At 40.6% G+C, this 18,720-nt stretch overlaps 1 protein-coding gene across 2 annotated transcripts in view; it reads left to right on the top strand.

Annotated features, from left to right (window-relative positions):
• Nucleotides 1-18,720, top strand: part of nr6a1 (nuclear receptor subfamily 6 group A member 1) — a 159,928-nt gene that overhangs the window by 34,805 nt on the left and 106,403 nt on the right. For both annotated transcript variants that reach the window (XM_012968267.2, XM_012968268.2), the window contains exons 2-3: nucleotides 2,330-2,371; nucleotides 13,488-13,538. In XM_012968267.2, coding sequence (XP_012823721.1) covers nucleotides 2,330-2,371; nucleotides 13,488-13,538 — 93 coding nt within the window. The remainder of the gene's footprint in view (nucleotides 1-2,329; nucleotides 2,372-13,487; nucleotides 13,539-18,720) is intronic.

Raw genomic sequence — 18,720 nt, forward strand, 5'->3', positions numbered from 1 at the left:
ATATATGGTGTGGGATGATTTTGACTTCCCAACCATCAGAACATCTCTGCTCCCCTTGGCCCATATTTCAGTAATGGGCTAAAATGTCCTGATTAATTTCAATTTGTTTTTGACTTGGCTATCTGCAATAAGATCATCAGCATTTTGCCATCCATTGACCATATCAGACTGTTGGGCATGTGTGCCAGTCAGTTGGATAATGGCAAAGTCACCTTATGTATGTGTCCTTAGGCTGGACATACACTCACCGATATAATCATAGGAAACATAGTTTTGTACGATTTTCAGACCTTGTGTGGGCTCCAAATTATCATTCCAGTCGTTTTTTTACCATGGTGATTGGTCATTTAGTTGATTGGACTGGTTAAAAATTGCGGTTGGATAATGATAAAATCTGTGCTTGTATTTGACGATATCCTTGGGGGACCTACAATGCATTTCCAGGCAGCCATTTTCGTATGACCGGTGTCTGCCAACTATTTCATGTTCCGAACATCCTCTGATTTGTTATTTTTAGGACTTTATCCTACAATTACGATTGATATCTGAACATTCGTCAAAAGAAGACTAAAATCTGATATTTTGTTTATATTGTATGGCTACCTTAAGATTTTAAAGTTTCAGCCCTAAATCTTTGTAGATCACTTGTACAGGTTGTAGTAAATACTTGGCTCCTCATTTTTTTTTATTCTGTAGGGCTGACTTTTAGGGGCAGTGTTGATCAGAGTTGTCTATTTTAGCCACGAAAAGTAGCTGCTACTAGTAGCTCCATGTGTCTTCACCCAAAGGTGGTTGATACCAGGTTGGTCCAGTCTTTGAGCCCTAGGGCCAAATGTTTGGATCACAAGGACAAGGATAGAGGCCATCGATCTGACAAAAAAAACAAACCTGCCGATCAACATCTACATGATTTTCAGCCACTTATCAGTCGGGTAGGCCTGTAGGAGGGCCCCATACATGGGCAAAAAAGATACTGACTTAAATCTAAATTTATTAGGATAATCCCTTTATTCCTTCATGTAATTAGACCCTGTCTGCTGATTGCAGTCCATTGAATGTAAAAGGAAAAAATCTTATGAAACAACTGTTGAACAGAGTGTCCCTAGCAGATGTCAGTGTAAAGCCTCACTTACAGTGAAAAGAATTCACTAGTAAGCACAAACTGGAGGAATTAATTATATTTGCAAACACACTTTGCAGCCAAGGAGGAGGTGGGTGGCATGGAGTAGAATGAGATTTCCTTGACATGTCATCCACTTTCCAGGCATCTGAGCCCTGCTGATAAGCCCGCCCCATCTAACAAAGGAGACCCGAAGATAGGCTTTCATTTGAACAATGGAATAAAAGTGAAAAGCCTGCAGGGCAGAGAGCCGCAGGTGAAAGGGACTCTTCACCGAAAGGGGAAAGATTTGGAATCAGTACAAACACAGCAATGAATCAATCTAACAGCTTTTCATTGCCAGAGGGGATGCTACAAATTGAAAAAGATATTATCTTCTATATTTTTTCTCTACAAGCACCTTTAGCGCTGTGTGTATTCAGTGCTGCATAGGAGACCATGCACACTAAGGGGAAATAAAGCAAAACTTTTAGTTTGATGCAGCTGCTGATTTTCTGTCATTAGATGATAGATCAATTATTTTTACCTGCGTTGAAGCACATTGAAACTCTGGGCACTTTTCATGCACTTGGCTTCAAATGGATAGGTATATTTCGGAGGAAGGATTCTGGGAGCTCAGAGTCATATTTATAAAGGTCACTGCATACAAATTTTGCTAACTGATGCCCAATTATTAGTGTTTCTTAGACGTCTAATTTTTTATTTTTAATATCACCAAGGTACTGACAGGTAAATCCCACAAGATTTTATATATACTAGACTTCAGTCGAGTCTAATGAAACCACTGTTCATCCAGAAGCCACGTTGTCCCCATGTTTGCTACACTTTGGAGAAACATGACTTAAGAGTCTCTAGACTCTTAAGTTAATGTTGAAGGGTGGGTGTAACGAGAAAAAATATCTTCGACCCACGGTAAAATCTTTTCTCAAAGGTCTGGAAAGATGACCCCTTTCCCAAACATGTTCTGATACTATTTAGTATTCACTGAGGGCCCCACTACATTCTTGGGCTCCCCAGCAAGTCCAGGGTCTGTTTCCCCTGTTGCTGTCCTTTCTTTTTTAACAACTGCTTAGAATTCTTCATTTGTTTGGTTGCAGGACTGATATAAATATTTATCAAATATTTTATTGAGGCAGCTGGAAAAATGTATTTATATTTTTTTTAAATTAAAGTACAATTTTTAAAAATATTTCCGTTCTTTTTTTCTAGGATTTTATAAGGAACCAGCTGGGGAAAATGAACATACTGCAGGTAAGCTTATAATACTGAAATATACAATTTAATGGATTAGCTAAATACTGAAACTAATCAAACCTGAAAAATTCTGGATAAAAAATTGTGGACTTGAGTATTCCAGTACTTTAAACTCCCATAACTTTACTAACACATTTTGAATCTCAAATGCTTCAACATCTGACGGGCAATGACAGGAACAGTCCTATAAGAGAACAACTTAACACATTTATAATACAATAAGAACCATACTACTCTGCCTGCCCTATGCTGCCTGTGTGTTGCCATCTCTGGGGCTGCATACTATGGTGCTATACAAACGCTTTTAAATACTTATCTCATTTTTATGGAACAATAAACAGCCACATATTTCATGGGAAAAGTTAACCACTTCTTATGCAGATGGAGGACTGGCGCTTCCAAACCTACAGTTATCCTACCTACCTCTCAGTTATATTATTTGCATTGGTGCTTCCTCCCAGACCCTCTCCCCTATCGCCTCACAAATGACTTCCCAAAGTTCCCTTTTACACTTTCTGTCCCTTATAAGATCTGGATTGCAACTTTTAAACTCTATAAGAAGGCCCCACCGCTGGTCTCCCCTAAACTTCCATCATGGGGCAACTTATATCTTCCACATCTCTGATACTTACAAGATTTCATTAACCATAGGACACATCCTGCATAAGACTGAAGACCACAAATTGGTATCACAAACTTACAGCTTAATTCTCTCTATGAAACCCAAGCCATTTGAAATAGCTAAAGTCCGCTCGCTTGTTGACATCCCTCAACTGACTTCTAAAGACTGGGAGGAAGCTTCCGATAACAGCTATAATTATTTAATATCGATTAGGGACCAACTTGTACAATATAAGATCATAGGATGGGGTAAACGTATACACAGTGGTACAGCAGTTAACATTGTCCCATTGAAGAGGTGAGGTTAATTCTCACCATGGAACTGTCGGCATGTACTTTATGTGTCCTGCCTGTGCAGATGGGATTTTCTCTAGGCATTACTGAAGTTTAGATTATACAAGCAATTTATGTGGCATGGTATAGTTGTCTCCACAGCTAACAGCTTGTCACAAAATTTTTTATATTCTACCCTTTCTTCCTATTAGATTTCTTCCCCTTCAAAAATCCAGTGGGTGCATAACAACTTAACAGGCTCTTAATTTTCCAATAGCTTGTAAAAAAAAAAAGAGAAGATAAATCTGTATCAGCTTAGGTGTTGCCCTATATGTCAATTCAGCAGGAGGTTAATCTGTAAAATTGGAAATAATATGTGGTACAGAACAGAGATTTATTTACAAAAAAATCACTATTGTATATTATCTTTGCTAAATGAAGGTAAAAAGCACTGGATTTGGAGAAATATATTTATTTTACTAACTTTTGAGTGGATGTGGCATTTCTATCCATAAAAGGGTTTTTTTTTCATTGTATTTGTGTTGCTATACTAAAATATTTATAATGTTTACAATAATTAGATCTGTGCAGTGCTTGTTTTTTAAAATATGTTGCCCAACACTGCTTTAGATGTTGGACTCAAAAGAAGACAGTGGGTAAGCTTGATACTGGGTGTTGAAATTTAGTATGTATTTAGGTTTAAATCCCCATTGCCCCCAGCAGAGTTGAACGGTGCAACTGTAGATTAAGGAAAAAAAGACGGGAGGTCGGGGCTTGGACCACCACCCTGTCTCTACAGCAGATGTTAAAGGAAAACTTAATTGGAGAATCTTTCTACACCCAAGTGTTCCACCAATCTAATTTACTTTGGCTGGTTATTTTCAAAGCAGAGGTGAAAATGCTTCTTATTGATTTATTTACTCTTCTGCTTATTCTTGATCTCTGTATGTTGAGCATCTGTTCTAAAGTAGAAAGATAAAGAAAGGGTTGGCTTCAGTCATAGGCTGTTATATTGTGCAGGGTTTCTTTAGGTCTAGAAGAAGACACTGATTGAATTTATATTTTAAACATATAAATCTATAACTTCTAATTTTATTTTAAATTTGTAAGCTATTTTGAGCAGCCTTATTCGCCTCTTTTATTGGTTATTGGTTGTATTTTTGTATTCTACTCTGTATGTCCAGTGTTTGATTTGCTTATGCTGTAGAGTGGTTAGTACATACTAAATCACACATACATGTTTAGATGCTACTATGCTTAAAAAAAGCATCTTATTCTTCATTGTCTATGGGTCTAAATTTGATTTTGAGATAACAGGTATAGCAAAGAGAGCCATTGTCTATAGTGACAGTGGGAATTCTAGCCTCTGGGAAGGAACTGTGTTTGTAGGATAGTGGGATGAGTTGTTTCAGCCTCTGGGAAGGGACTGTGGCTGTGGGATAGCAGGTATAGTAGGGAGAGATGGTGCTTATAGTAGCAGTGGGGGGATAATAGCCACTGGGAAGGGACTGGGGCTGTGGGATAGCAGGTATAGTAGGGAGAGATGGTGCCTATAGTAGCAGTGGGATAATAGTCTCTGGGAAGGGACTGTGGCTGTGGGATAGCAGGTAAAGTAGGGAGAGATGGTGCCTATAGTAGCAGTGGGGGGATAATAGCCTCTGGGAAGGGACTGTGGCTGTGGTATAGCAGGTATAGTAGGGAGAGATGGTGCCTATAGTAGCAGTGGGGGGATAATAGCCTCTGGGAAGGGACTGTGGCTGTGGGATAGCAGGTATAGTAGGGAGAGATGGTGCCTATAGTAGCAGTGGGGGGATAATAGCCTCTGGGAAGGGACTGTGGCTGTGGGATAGCAGGTATAGTAGGGAGAGATGGTGCCTATAGTAGCAGTGGGATAAAAGCCTCTGGGAAGGGACTGTGGCTGTGGGATAGCAGGTAAAGTAGGGAGAGATGGTGCCTATAGTAGCAGTGGGGGGATAATAGCCTCTGGGAAGGGACTGTGGCTGTGGTATAGCAGGTATAGTAGGGAGAGATGGTGCCTATAGTAGCAGTGGGGGGATAATAGCCTCTGGGAAGGGACTGGGGCTGTGGGATAGCAGGTATAGTAGGGAGAGATGGTGCCTATAGTAGCAGTGGGATAATAGCCTCTGGGAAGGGACTGTGGCTGTGGGATAGCAGGTATAGTAGGGAGAGATGGTGCCTATAGTAACAGTGGGGGGATAATAGCCTCTGGGAAAGGACTGTGGCTGTGGAATAGTAGGTATAGTAGGGAGAGATGGTGCCTATAGTAACAGTGGGGGGATAATAGCCTCTGGGAAGGGACTGTGGCTGTGGGATATTAGGTATAGTAGGGAGAGAGGATCTTATAGAAAAAGCAGTGTTTGTTGTTGGCCGAAGACCAAAGATCCTCTGCACTCACCTCTATGAATATATTTAGGACATAAAGATATATTTCATGCTTAAAACTACTAAGAAACTTAAAATTACTGGGGAGTGACTAACATTTTGCCACCCCCAGTGATTTTAAGTTTAGTTACCTGCCTCTGGCTGCCAACTGCCTCATTGCACCCACACCTAATGGTCTGATATTATTTAGTGCCATGAGCACAATGTGGCGGGCAGTGCTCTACTCTATGTTCCCATTATTTTTGTCATTAGTGAAGTGATCCCTGTAGTGTTCAGTTTAAAAAGCAGACTTTTGGGTGGTTTATCCTTGGAAAGCAAGTTGCAGGTAAAACTTAGTTCCTGTGAAAAATGTATAATGAAATAGAAGAATTCTTAATTAATCAGATGAAAGCGAGGCCAAGGGTGACTTTGACATAGTGGGCCAGCATGAATACATTGCTATGTGCAACCCCTGTTTTGTTGAAAGACTAATGAAATGTAGGTAGCTTATGGAAAAGAGTATTCTAAATATATTGAAGTGAGTGCAGAGGATTTCTTGTCTTTTTCTATATGCATTTTGTGGTCACCCTGTCCATCAAAACAGTATTTTACCTGATGGCAGCTGAAGACTTACCTTCCTGTACCCATGTTTCTTTCCATACTTAGGTTACAAGAAAAATGATCTGCTTTTGGATTTCGCTATAATGGAATTTAGGAAGCTCTAATTATGTTGCTTGATAAACCACCTCCTTAGGTTTATGTTAGGGAGCCAGCCTTAACCTTCTCTGCTATGCAGGCCTCTCCAGTTAGAAAGAAATCGTTAAGGACATTTCTCCACGGACAGTCTCAGGAATCCATGTTGCAGGTTCAGGCTAAGTTCATTTCTAGAGGGAGATGTTGCCCCCTCCAAAACACCCAGCAAAGCCGGTCAAGAGGGACAAGGGCGGTCAGGGGTCAGTAGAAGTTCGAGAAAGCATAACCTCCTCTTCGAATGCTTGACCAGCTTCTGTAAGCAGTTGTGTTTACTGCACCATCATAAAACTTTCAAGAACAAGGAGCCATGGTACCAGAGAGCCAGAAACCCACCACGTAAGAATGAGCTGCATTGTTGCTTAAAACAGGAGAAATAATTGATTTATGCTCCTCAGTGCAATTAAGCTATAAAATGTATCCCAGAGAAAGAATCCCTGGAGTTTCACAACAGAGTTTCACCCTTGATATCTGGGCCTCAAAAGATTGGTACCCTAATAAAGGTCATCTTCTTATAAGGGCTGAATTATTAATCCCATTCAGAACTGGTAAACACTATATAACTCTGGGAACAATCGTTTGCTATTCACTTACCACTCGTAGGGAAAGGTCAGTGGTGGGACTAGGGTTTCTTTGCTGGGAACAGCTGGTGCACAATTTTTGAAAAGTTTGTGGTGAGGTTTTTCATTCTTTGCAAATATAATATATCAAAATTCTTTTGTGTCAGCCAAGCCTGGGCTCAAAAATAATTTTGCAAACCTCACTTTCTAAGCTGTTGTCAGATTCTAGTAGGTGACTCCATCATGTATTGGAAAGGGTGGGTACTGGCCAATATATATTGTATGTATGTATGTATAACTTTATTTATAAAGCGCCACAAGGGTACGCAGCGCTGTACAGTCTTACAGAATACAAAATTACACACAGGGAGGACAAGTGATATAATAAATAAATACAATAAATACATATATGTATACATATATATATATAAGTGCCATGTGGTATGAGACACAGTAGGAAGGAGGTCCCTGCCCCGTAGAGCTTACAGTCTGAGTGGTTGGGTAACATACAGGCACAAACTGGAAGGTAAGAGTGCATCAGGTATGGGCATTTGCCCTTAAGCGCAGGACTGGGCAAAATAATGTCTTAGTGCTCCAGAAGGTAACAGCTGAGTTTTTTCTTAAAGAGAGTGGGTGAGTTTTCCCTACGGAGGGATTCAGGGATAGAGTTCCAGAGGTAAGGAGCAGCAAGATAGAAAGGTTTAAGACGAGAGAGCGCAGTGGGTGTGGATGGTGTAAAGAGACGGAGGCTCTGAGAGGAGCGGAGGAGACGACCAGGAACGTGCAGGGAGACCAGTGAAGAAATGTAGTGAGGAGCAGAGGAGTGAAGGGCTTTGAATGTCAGCAGAAGGATTTTGTAAGCTATCCTTTGCTTGACAGGCAGCCATGCTAGTGAGCTTAATTGAGGCTGAGCAGGATCCCTCTTAGGAGAGAGCAGGAGGATCCTGGCAGCAGAGTTTAAGATTGATTGCAGGGGAGAGAGGTGGGAGTCTGGGAGGCCGGTTAGTAGGAGATTGCAGTAATCTAAGCGGGAAAGGATAAGGGCATAGATTAGTGTTTTAGCTGTTGCTTGTGAGAGAAAGGGGCGTATCTTGGCAATATTACGGAGGAAAAAGCGGCAGGTTTTGGCAGTGTTATTAATATGGTTAGAGAAGGAGAGGGACTGGTCAAAGATAACCCCAAGGCAGCGTGCAGAATTTACAGGGTTGATGGTCATGCCATCAATGGTAATGGTGAAAGGAGGAGGAGGGCCAGGTTTGGGCGGGAAGACCATGAGCTCTGTTTTAGCTAGGTTAAGTTTGAGCTGGCGTCGGTTCATCCAGGAGGAGATAGCCAGGAGGCAGTTACCAATCTGGGTTTGGACATCAGCAGTTAGTGCAGGGGTGTCTAAATATATCTGGATGTCATCTGCATATAGGTGGTATTTAAGACCAAAAGAAGAAATAAGGTCTCCCAAAGAGAGAGTGTACAGGGAGAACAGCAGGGGACCAAGCACAGAGCCCTGAGGCACCCCCACACTAAGCGGAACCGGGGTAGAGGATTTGTTAGTAAGAGCGACAGAGAAGGAGCGGCTAGAGAGATAGGAAGAGAACCAGGATGCTGCTTGATCCCGGATACCCAGAGAATAGAGAATTTGCATAAGAATAGAATGGTCGACAGTATCAAAAGCAGAGGAAAGGTCCAGGAGAATATTCAGCAGTAACTTATAATGATCCAACATATAATCTAGGCATTGAGAGAGATAGAAAGACAACACACAGATTTTACAAGTCTTAGTTGACTTCTAAAAATCCTTTATATCTTTTGTCAGTTTTGGACATGGTATATAATATTATTTGGGAATATGTCTGCTTTAAGTTACTTGGTTGGATGCTTATTTTTTTGATATTAGGGATATTCATTCTGTAGTCCTCCAGCTGTAGATGAACTATAACTCTCAAAGAGATGCTATCACTGGAATGAACTCCCTACTTTAAATAGACTTGGAGTATTCAATGTGGGTACATTGTTCCCTTTTTAATGTTATAGTTCGTATATCGTCATATCAGTTTGAGTTCCATACATGTTTAGGCAGAACACAGGGTACATTTAGTGACTGACCTGAGGATAAAGAGCATCATGGGTTTCCTCCAGGTACCAGGGAACTAGGGGTAAGCATGGGTAGGCATGTGACTAGGGCAAAATGGTAGGGGATGCTAGACACATACCTTTTTCACCTACCCCTAGTCCGGCCCCTTGTCCCCTCCAGTGCCCCACACTCAGGTTAAAATTGATCATTCGGAGTTGAATTAATGGGGCTTTAAGCTGGCCATACACGCACCGATAACATCGTACAAAACCCCGTTTCGTACAATATTCGGTGCGTGTATGGCAAGTCGGCGAGTCGACTGATATCGGCGAGTCGACTCGCCGATCGGCCAGGTTAAAAAATTTTGATCGGGTGCCATAGAAGGCGCCTGATCAAAATCTGCCTTCAGGGCTGAATCGGCAGAAGGAGGTAGAAATCCTATTGTTTCTACCTCCTTATCTGCCATTTTAGCCCTGAACGGTTAGTGGCCGATTGTACGATCTTTCGTTCAAACGATGGTCGCACGAAAGATCGGAAATCACCACGTATGTGGCCACCTTTAAGCTGGCCTTACACGCACTGATAATTTCGTACCACGGTGATTGGTCAAAAATTTTCGTCGGGTAACAATAAATTCGATAAGAATATCCTCCTGTTTGTTATTTTTAGGGCTTTATCCTACACTTTGTCTGGATGTTAATTTTAGATTGTTGCATTTAAACGTACAATCGATATCCGAACATTTGCCAGAAGAAGACTAAGAGGCTGGACTGTGTAAATATGTCAGCACTATATAGCTAAAGGATATTACTCACAAGTACAAAGTTAGGATGTTTTTTACCTACAATGCAGCATTTCCTCTGAATGTACACAATACAAGCAGTGCTATATAAATTAAATATCTAGTGAATAATACACTCCTGTTGTAAAATTTAAGGATATTCTAGGTCACCAAGGAGTTCCATGTCTATACAAATGTATCTATACTTGTTAGAAATGCCAAAGAATATGGAATATGTATGAAAAATAGAATGCACTTCCCCCACCCCCTCCACTGTATACCAGATGCTTCCCCCCTACCCCCCAAGGCTAAGAATCTGGCACAGCTGGTCTGAGGGTCACTAGTTTGTACTGCAAACCAGCACTCCCCTAGCTCTGCAGTTTCTACAATTTTCCAGAATAAAGGTGGCCATACACAGGAAGATTTGCTTGTTTGGCAAAGTTGCCAAGTGAGCAGATCATCTCCCTATATGCCCACATAAATTTTAGGCCAGATCTCAGTCGGGTAGGCCCGTCGGGGGTGCCCATACACAGGTAGATAAGGTTGAGGCTTCAGCCACACAGGTCAGGCTGAGAAACTGCCCCTCCGCTTGGATAAGTTCTCAGTTATGTCTGCACTGAGAGACACTGTGGAGGCCTGCCTACAGAACATGGAGTGTTTTTCGGCACAAAAATGCATATTCACAAGTTTTGGTGCTGAAATCTGCTCTGTGTGTCTGCACCGAAGCCAATGCAGTGTCTTTGGGATCAGACACACTAGAGAGTGGAGCGGAGGGGCAGTGTCTTGGTCTGTGCTTATACACAAGATGAAAAACTTCCCAGTGTGGCAGTAGCCTAAAAGTACTTCACTTGCTTGTATTTCTTGGAACAAATGGATAATTGCCAACAACTACTGCAATACATTTTGTGAAAAAATACTGCATGACACATTATCAAACATTATGTAGAAACATGGGCAAATTATTAGGAAATATCCTAGAAGGTATCCCCTTCATTACTCTGAGCAACAAGGAACAACAATAAACAAATTGCCTTGCTGACACTAATGGCCCTTTTGTTTCTGCCTCTTGAAGGTCAAAGTTAACATAAAAATATAAAATACACAATGGGTACTTATTGTACCTTATTTACCTCATCTAATTTATGTAATCTGCTTATACGCTGTTCAAGAACTGTAGTGGAGCTGGAGCAATACATGCTGCTTACATGTGGATTCACAAATTATGCCCTGAGTTCCACCTTTTGAAACTCCTGTAAGATGAGTGGGAATTTCCATACTGTTGCCCTAAAGAGCAACAAGTTAATTATTTTCTGTAGAAGCAATGCCACCCCTGTATCTAGGACCAAATTTTCATACAAATGGCAAAATACTTATTTAGTCATGAAAATTGGCTTTTTTTTATTAGTCCTTAACTAATATCATATCAGAACCCAAGTAAAAAAATTTTGATTTACGTCAAGAGATATTTTGATTTAATGGTGACATTACTAGTACAGAGATTCTCTATGGCAAAATCGTTCTCTTTTTATGGAAAAAGGGGTACTTATGAATCTACTATAGAAATAAATATATAAACATACACATACATACATTTAAAGACAAGCGTATTGAGCAATCAGGAGGCAAACATCTACTTGAAAAACCCAAACAATTTTGACATAAAAATATTTTCTGATGCTTTAACATTACCTGTCAGATCCCTCGTGCGACTAATCTCCCCGAGTTGCCTACCCCTGCCATCCCACCGGCGAACATGTAAGTCGCCGGCGGGATGGCAGACGCGGCGGGGCGATTTCAGGAAATCGCCGAAAAAGACTCGCGAGTCTTTTTCGGCGATTTGCGTGTTCACGGGTGGGATGGCAGGGGTAGGCAACTCAGGGAGATTAGTCGCCAGCGAACAGGAAGAAAAGACTCGCGAGTCTTTTTCGGCGATTTCGGGAAATCGCGCTGCCGCGTGTGCCATCCCGCCGGCGACTTACATGTTCGCCGGCGGGATGGCGGGTCATGGCAACTCGGGGAGATTAGTCGCCCGCGAACAGGGAGTTTTGTCGCGGGCGACTAATCTCCCCCGTGTGCCAGAGCCCTTAGTGTTTAGTATCACCTTTCAGATAAAATGCCCCACTAAGCCACTATGCTGCCCTCTATACTGAATGATCGGTCTAACAAATGGTGGTATATTAATGATAAAATCCAGCTTAAATTGTATACCTCTCAAGTCTCTATGGCAATAGCTATGGGCAGTACTTGCCCAACATGTCTTATTTCATTTTGGTCATGTGTGCAAAAAAAACATTTTTGGTACCATTTTAACAGATAACATGTTTAGCAGATATGTAAAAATGATCTTTTATGTCTGCAGGGAGGTGGGTGGCCCAGAATAAGGCTGGAGGGTAAAGCATTGTTCTGGATTGTGTGTTTGGGAAATGCATTAGCATCACAGGGAAGGTCTTTAGTGACGGCCAAAAGCTAATTTTTGCTGCCTAAGGTACGTTAGGCCTCTGTAGACTTAGCTCTAAACAACACGGGTACCTCCACCCCAAATGTCCTGTTATACAGCCTTAGGGCCACTCACATTTAACTGGGCCTGGCCAGATGGAGTGTGGTTGGAGGCTTCAAATGCTGTTGTAATGTACTACTGGACATGATAAATCATATAGTAGCCCTGTGGGTTTGTCTTGCCCTTTACATCATTCACAGGTTTCTCTGTACTTGATGTGGTTGTGCTGTTGGAACAACTGCCCCCCTATCCCTAGTGACCAACAATAGATTGTCAGCTCTTTGGATGGCTTGTTTTTATCCTCCATTTATCATTACACATACAAGAAAGATCCTGTTTGTTAGAAGGCTGTGGTTTGTACATCCCCCCCATGTTCCTTAGCAGTCCTGACTGCTCCTTTTGATTCTGTTGCTGAAGGAGCTTGTGTGCGGCTTGTCTTTCACTGGAACTCAGGTCTGTTCCATGATAAATGGTTCCAGATGTGGGCAGGTGCTGCGTGGAAGCCAGGGCTTGTGTAACAGTTGTGATCAGAGACTATGTCCTGCCATCTGGCCACTCTTAGAAGTGGACACACACACACACAGGCAGGTATATACTGCAAGTGACCATCTGCTGACCCCTGCCTTTACCCCCTGCAGGGCAGGAGGAGCTGACCCGTGCCAGGTTAAACATTAGAAGACCTTCCCTTTGTTTGCTTTCAATCCCCTACTGTATGCCGGCCAACTGTATCCAAGAGATATCAGTAACCCTTTCCCTGCAGTGCTTGCACACTTGCACAGATTTTGATTTTTTTTTACGTTTTATCACAAAAGTTTCCAGTTTATTTTAATGTGGGTGTTTTATTTATTTAAGCAACAAAACCAGATGAACCCTATATAAAGGGAAAGATTTTGTGGGAAAAAAAAGATAGTATCTACCTAAAATATATGAAATTGTGTTGATCTTTTGTCTGCGGTTTAGACTTATCTTCTCTTCTCTTGTGGGATTTCCTTCATTCATTTGTCAGTGATCTGTGACGTTGTCTATCCTTTGATGGAAAATAAGCCATAAGTGTGTGTGTGTGTACATACATATATATATATATATATATATATATATATATATATATATATATAATATGCACCCATGGTCTTGGGTAAGGTAAATGTCAGCTAATAGAAACTTTCCTCTCTCTCCAACAGGGAACATGTCTGATCTTTCATCTGATGGATTTAAAATGAACTCCCTGGTTGGTAAGTGTAACAACCCCCCGTGTGATAAAAACAGCTGCTATGATTCTTTTATTTGGATTTGTGTAGGAGGTGCAAGGGTAGACTCAGAAGCTACAATCAGCAGCTCACTGGTTGTTGCTGAAGTATAGTGCCCAACATTCTGTTGGATGATGGGAGTTATAGTGTAGCAGCAGCAGCTGACTTCTAAAACCCTTAAAGAACTTGCATTAAACTGGGATACTGTGCCCATACTGTAGATTATAAGTGGGATAGTGTTCTTATTGCTGTCAGTGTGGGATACTGTATAACTTAATAAATCCGGGATGTTTAGTCTGCAGCCTGCTGCTGTCAAAGTAAATTTAACAGACTTCTCATCTTTCAATCCTACCAATACCAATAAAGGGTAAGGTGGGCATACATTATTACTAACCTGTATTTATATATGAACTTACACTTTTCTATTGTTCTGCTGTACAGTATAATATATGAACAATAAATAGTACAATGTGTGTGATCCATGCCGTGCCTGTAGATATCAATGCAGGGGGTAGCTTTTCATTCTTTGCAGCTGCATAGCTCCCTCTAGTGGATTTAAAATACGTGTTGTACAGTGAATTCCTACATGAATGAATGCATTGATAGCCAATATATATAACAGCAACTTTTAACTGTATATATGAACAGAAATGAACAAGATAATTTGCTATACAAAAGAAATGTTTGTTAGATAATTTTCTATGGCTCTGCCTGGTACAAGTATGGGACCTGTTATCCAGAATGCCTGGAACCTGAGGTTTTCTGGATAAGGGGTCTTTCCATAATTCGGATCTCGCACCTTAAGTCTACAAAAAAAAATATTTAAACAGTAGTTAAACCCAATAGGATAGTTTTGGCTCCAATAAGGATTAATTATATCTTAGTTGGGATCAAGTACAGGTACTGTTTTATTATTACAGAGAAAAGGGAATCATTTAACCATTAAATAAACCCAATAGGGCTGTTCTGCCCCAATAAGGGGTAATTATATCTTAGTTGGGATCAAGTACAGGTACTGTTTTATTATTACAGAGAAAAGGGAATCATTTAACCATTAAATAAACCCAATAGGGCTGTTCTGCCCCCATTAAGGGGTAATTATATCTTAGTTGGGATCAAGTACAGGTACTGTTTTATTATTACAGAGAAAAGGGAATCATTTAACCATTAAATAAACCCAATAGGGCTGTTCTGCCCCCAATAAGGGGTAATTATATCTTAGTTGGGATCAAGTACAGGTACTGTTTTATTATTACAGAGAAAAGGGAATCATTTAACCATTAAATAAACCCAATAGGGCTGTTCTGCCCCCAATAAGGGGTAATTATATCTTAGTTGGGATCAAGTACAGGTACTGTTTTATTATTACAGAGAAAAAGGAAACCATTTTAAAAATGGGAATTATTTGATTACAGTGGAGTCTATAGAAGATGGACGTTCCGTAATTCAGAACTTTCTGCATAAGGGGTTTCCGGATAAGGGGTCCGATACGTGTATATGTATGTAGTGCTAATGGTTGCGCAACATGTTGCAGTTTAATCCCTGGATTCTTGTGCAGTTTAAGTGTATTAGAAGGGTAGTTCCTTATTATAATACATATAATTTTCAAATATTATACAGCCAATAATCACTTTTACAAGATTTCTATTTTTTTTACCTGTTTTAAAAGATTTAATTTTGAAAAGTTTTTACTACTTATTATAATTTATATAGCTCAGACACATTTCCACAGTGCCAGAGAAACTACAGCAACTAATGTATCAGTTAATTATAGGCTTCGCTTAAGCCTAGGGAGCTTTCTCAGTAGTACCCGAAGCCTCTGCAACTGCTGGAAAATGTGTCAACTAATCTATCAAGTTGGAACAGTTGGTAACCTGGTTTTACTGAGCTATTACGGTAGAATGGTAGAAAAATATTATTATTTGTGATGTACAGTTTGAAATTTATAAGTTTAATTTATAAGTGATTTAAATTCTTAATGAGCAGTAAATTAAATTACATTTGATTTATGTCAAACCATGAATAAGATGTCAGAGATTATCTAGAACTGTCATGGAACGCTATAATTTGCTCTATGATTTTAACAATACCTTGGAGAGCAATTCTCCCTAAATACCTCCCTACCTGGCCTTCAGCCTGGGTAACCAAACTAGCCACTGGTAAGGTCCGTCTAGGGCAGGGGACCCTAAACGTCTATACGTGTGAGCCACATTCAAATGGAAAAAGTGTTGGGGAGCAACACAAGAATGAAAAAAGTTCCAGGGGTGCCAAAATAAGAGCTATGGTTGGCTATTTGTAAGCCCCTATGTGGACTGGCAGCCTATAGAGGCTCTATTTGGCAGTACTCTATTTGGGTTTTTATGCAACCAAATCTTGCCTTCAATCCAGAAATTCAAAAATAAGCACCTGTTTTGAGACCACTGGGAGCAACATGTTGCTTCTGAGCCACTGGGGATGATTTAGGAAACTCTCTGCTACAGTGTATTCACTTCATATACTTCGGACACCAGGGGGCAGCGTTAATCCACAGAGTGCAGGCAACAGATGTAAAAAAAAAAACATTTTTAAGAGGACATAAAGTCCATGGGTCTTCATGACATCAATATTAAGTGCATTTTTGAAGAAAAATAACAGCAATAAGCTTCATTATTTTGTGGGTCAGACCTGTCGTTCTTTAAAAACCTTTTAAAGTGTCCCTCCATCTGAAATGGTACACGCTTGTATATGTGTCTGTATGCGTGTTGCTGACTACAGCTTTTCTAAACTTGGTCTATTTCGTCTGTTTTATAATTCTATATACTGTATGCCAGATGTATTCATAGGTTGATTGGGATTTTGATCATTCGACAAAATAGTGGAGCTCATTTTAACTTTCCCGGTTGGTACTCCATTGCCTGAGTGTCTGACATTGGCACATTACTCCAACTGTTAAAAAATTGTATATGATGCCAGTGTTATTAAGAGCAATGTGATGTGCAGCATTTTCGGATGTTTTGTTGCCAGGGTGTGTAGTAGTACTGAGGCCCTTTCTATTCAGTGGCATTCACCCAGACAAAGGCAGCGCACTCTCAAGTGGGGCAACTATGGCCCAAAAATACATTAGTCAAAGTTTTTGAGAGGTAACTAACTGATCGACAGATGTACCACGTGTGTTGCTTGAAGTCCATGAGAAGCTATTGCACATGTTTTTTTTGGTCCGCTATCAGAACTACTAAACTCTTGGGTGCCCAGATCACTGTACCTGACATTGCTGTAATAGGTAAGCAATATAAGTGAGATATTAAGGCTGTTATCTTTTTCTGGCAACCCAACAGGCAGAAGGTTTCTCATGCTTTTCAATGGGAAAAGCATGACAGGCAATTAAATACTTTGTTCTTGCCGCAGTTCTCCCTGCAAGCAGAACAATGATTAACCCTCCATGTGTTCCATTACGCTGAATGTGCAGCCCTGATTTGCGTGCAGTGGATATAACAAAATCAGCTGTAGCGTCTCTAACTTCACTGTGTGTAAATATAATGTTTTCTAAAGGCAAAATGCTGCATCAAGAAAGAAGTACTGACATTTAAAGCTAATGACTTACCTGGGGGTAGTTTATTCACCTGTATCAATGACACATGCAACAATTAGTCGTTGTGTCTTTTAAAAAAGTCACGGTGACTAATCCATGCAGCGAACCTGCGTGGGTGATTATGTCACTGCAACTTATGCATTACCCTTTGGTGGGATAGTCACTGTGATTAGTCGCCGCGACCGACCGACCCATGTGTCATTGCCCTTAAGGTGGCCATACACTGGCCGATTCTAGCTGCCGATATCAGCCCCTTAGACCGATATGGCAGCTTATCGGCCTGTGTAGGAGCACAAACGACAGGCCTGCCCAACATCTGACCTGAAATCGCGCAGATATTGATTGGGCAGTTTAAAAAATTTAGTCGGATCGGGAGCCGCATCAGCTCGTTGAAGCAGTCCCCAAACCAACTTCCCCTATTTACCGGCGTTCTAATTCAGTTCACCCAATATCGCCCACCCGTAGGTGGGGATATCAGGAGAAGATCCACTCGCTTGGCGACCTCGCCAGGCTAGCGGATCTTAGCATGTATGGGCACCTTCAGGGTGAAGACATAGAGCTACTAGTAGCAGCTACTTGTCATGGCTGTTAAAACAGACAATGCTTATCATTTACCGATAATTGTCTTGTGTGTTTTAGCAGCAATTCTTAGTATTGTTTATGGCAAGGTATTTTCTGGCATTTAGTAGCCGTAACAAGTAGCTTCTTCTAAGTAGCTCAGTATGTCTTCATCCTAATACAGTACATGCTTTGCCAGAAGTGGATGTGGTGTGGTGCTTTTCTAATTGCTTTATCATCCTGTATATACTTTATCAGACATAAGACCCTATGTATTATAAAATACATAACCAAAGCACCCCTTATCCTCTGTGTTTCAATTCAAAATGAATAACATTAATAAATCACCGGTTGTGTGATGGGCAGACTGTTTCGTCATGTGTATGTGAGTGTATGCACGTTTTCCCATATTGCCGTGATAATGAGATAAGCTTATTGGTGGCCACAGTAAAGAAATGTGAATTAGAGCACTTGTACTGAGAAGCAAACCCTCTCAGCAGTGAGTGGTATAGGAAAAGTTATAGGTCCATAAAGACTTTTTACATTCATTTTTTATTTTGTCAACAATAGCATAAAAATCATACCCTATGCTTTACATAATTAGCAACGTGGGTGCTGTTACAGCCTCCTAGATGAGTTTTACCCACAGCAATTGACTTAATATATATACAGGCATAGGATCTTTAATCAAAAATGCTTGGGGCCTGGGGTTTTCCAGATAAGGAATCTTTCCATAATTTAGATTCTCATACCAACTAAGCATTATTCAAACATGAAATAAACCAAATAGGAATGTTTTGGCACCAATATGGATTCATGCATCTTAGTTCTCATCAAGTACAAGGCACTTAAAGAAAACATGGGAATTGTTTTTACAAATTAAAAATATGTGCTTAAAATAAACTGTATAATATAAAATTAAGGTAGATGGCCCTCCCATAAGTTGAAGATTTCCGGGTAAAGGGTCCCATACCTGTAAATATATATATATATAGTATATCAAATTGTCCGCACTCCCTTTAAACATCAATGTTCTCTCTC

This window comes from Xenopus tropicalis, chromosome 8, assembly GCF_000004195.4.
Source record: "Xenopus tropicalis strain Nigerian chromosome 8, UCB_Xtro_10.0, whole genome shotgun sequence".
In the NCBI taxonomy this organism is placed as follows: Eukaryota; Metazoa; Chordata; class Amphibia; order Anura; family Pipidae; genus Xenopus; species Xenopus tropicalis.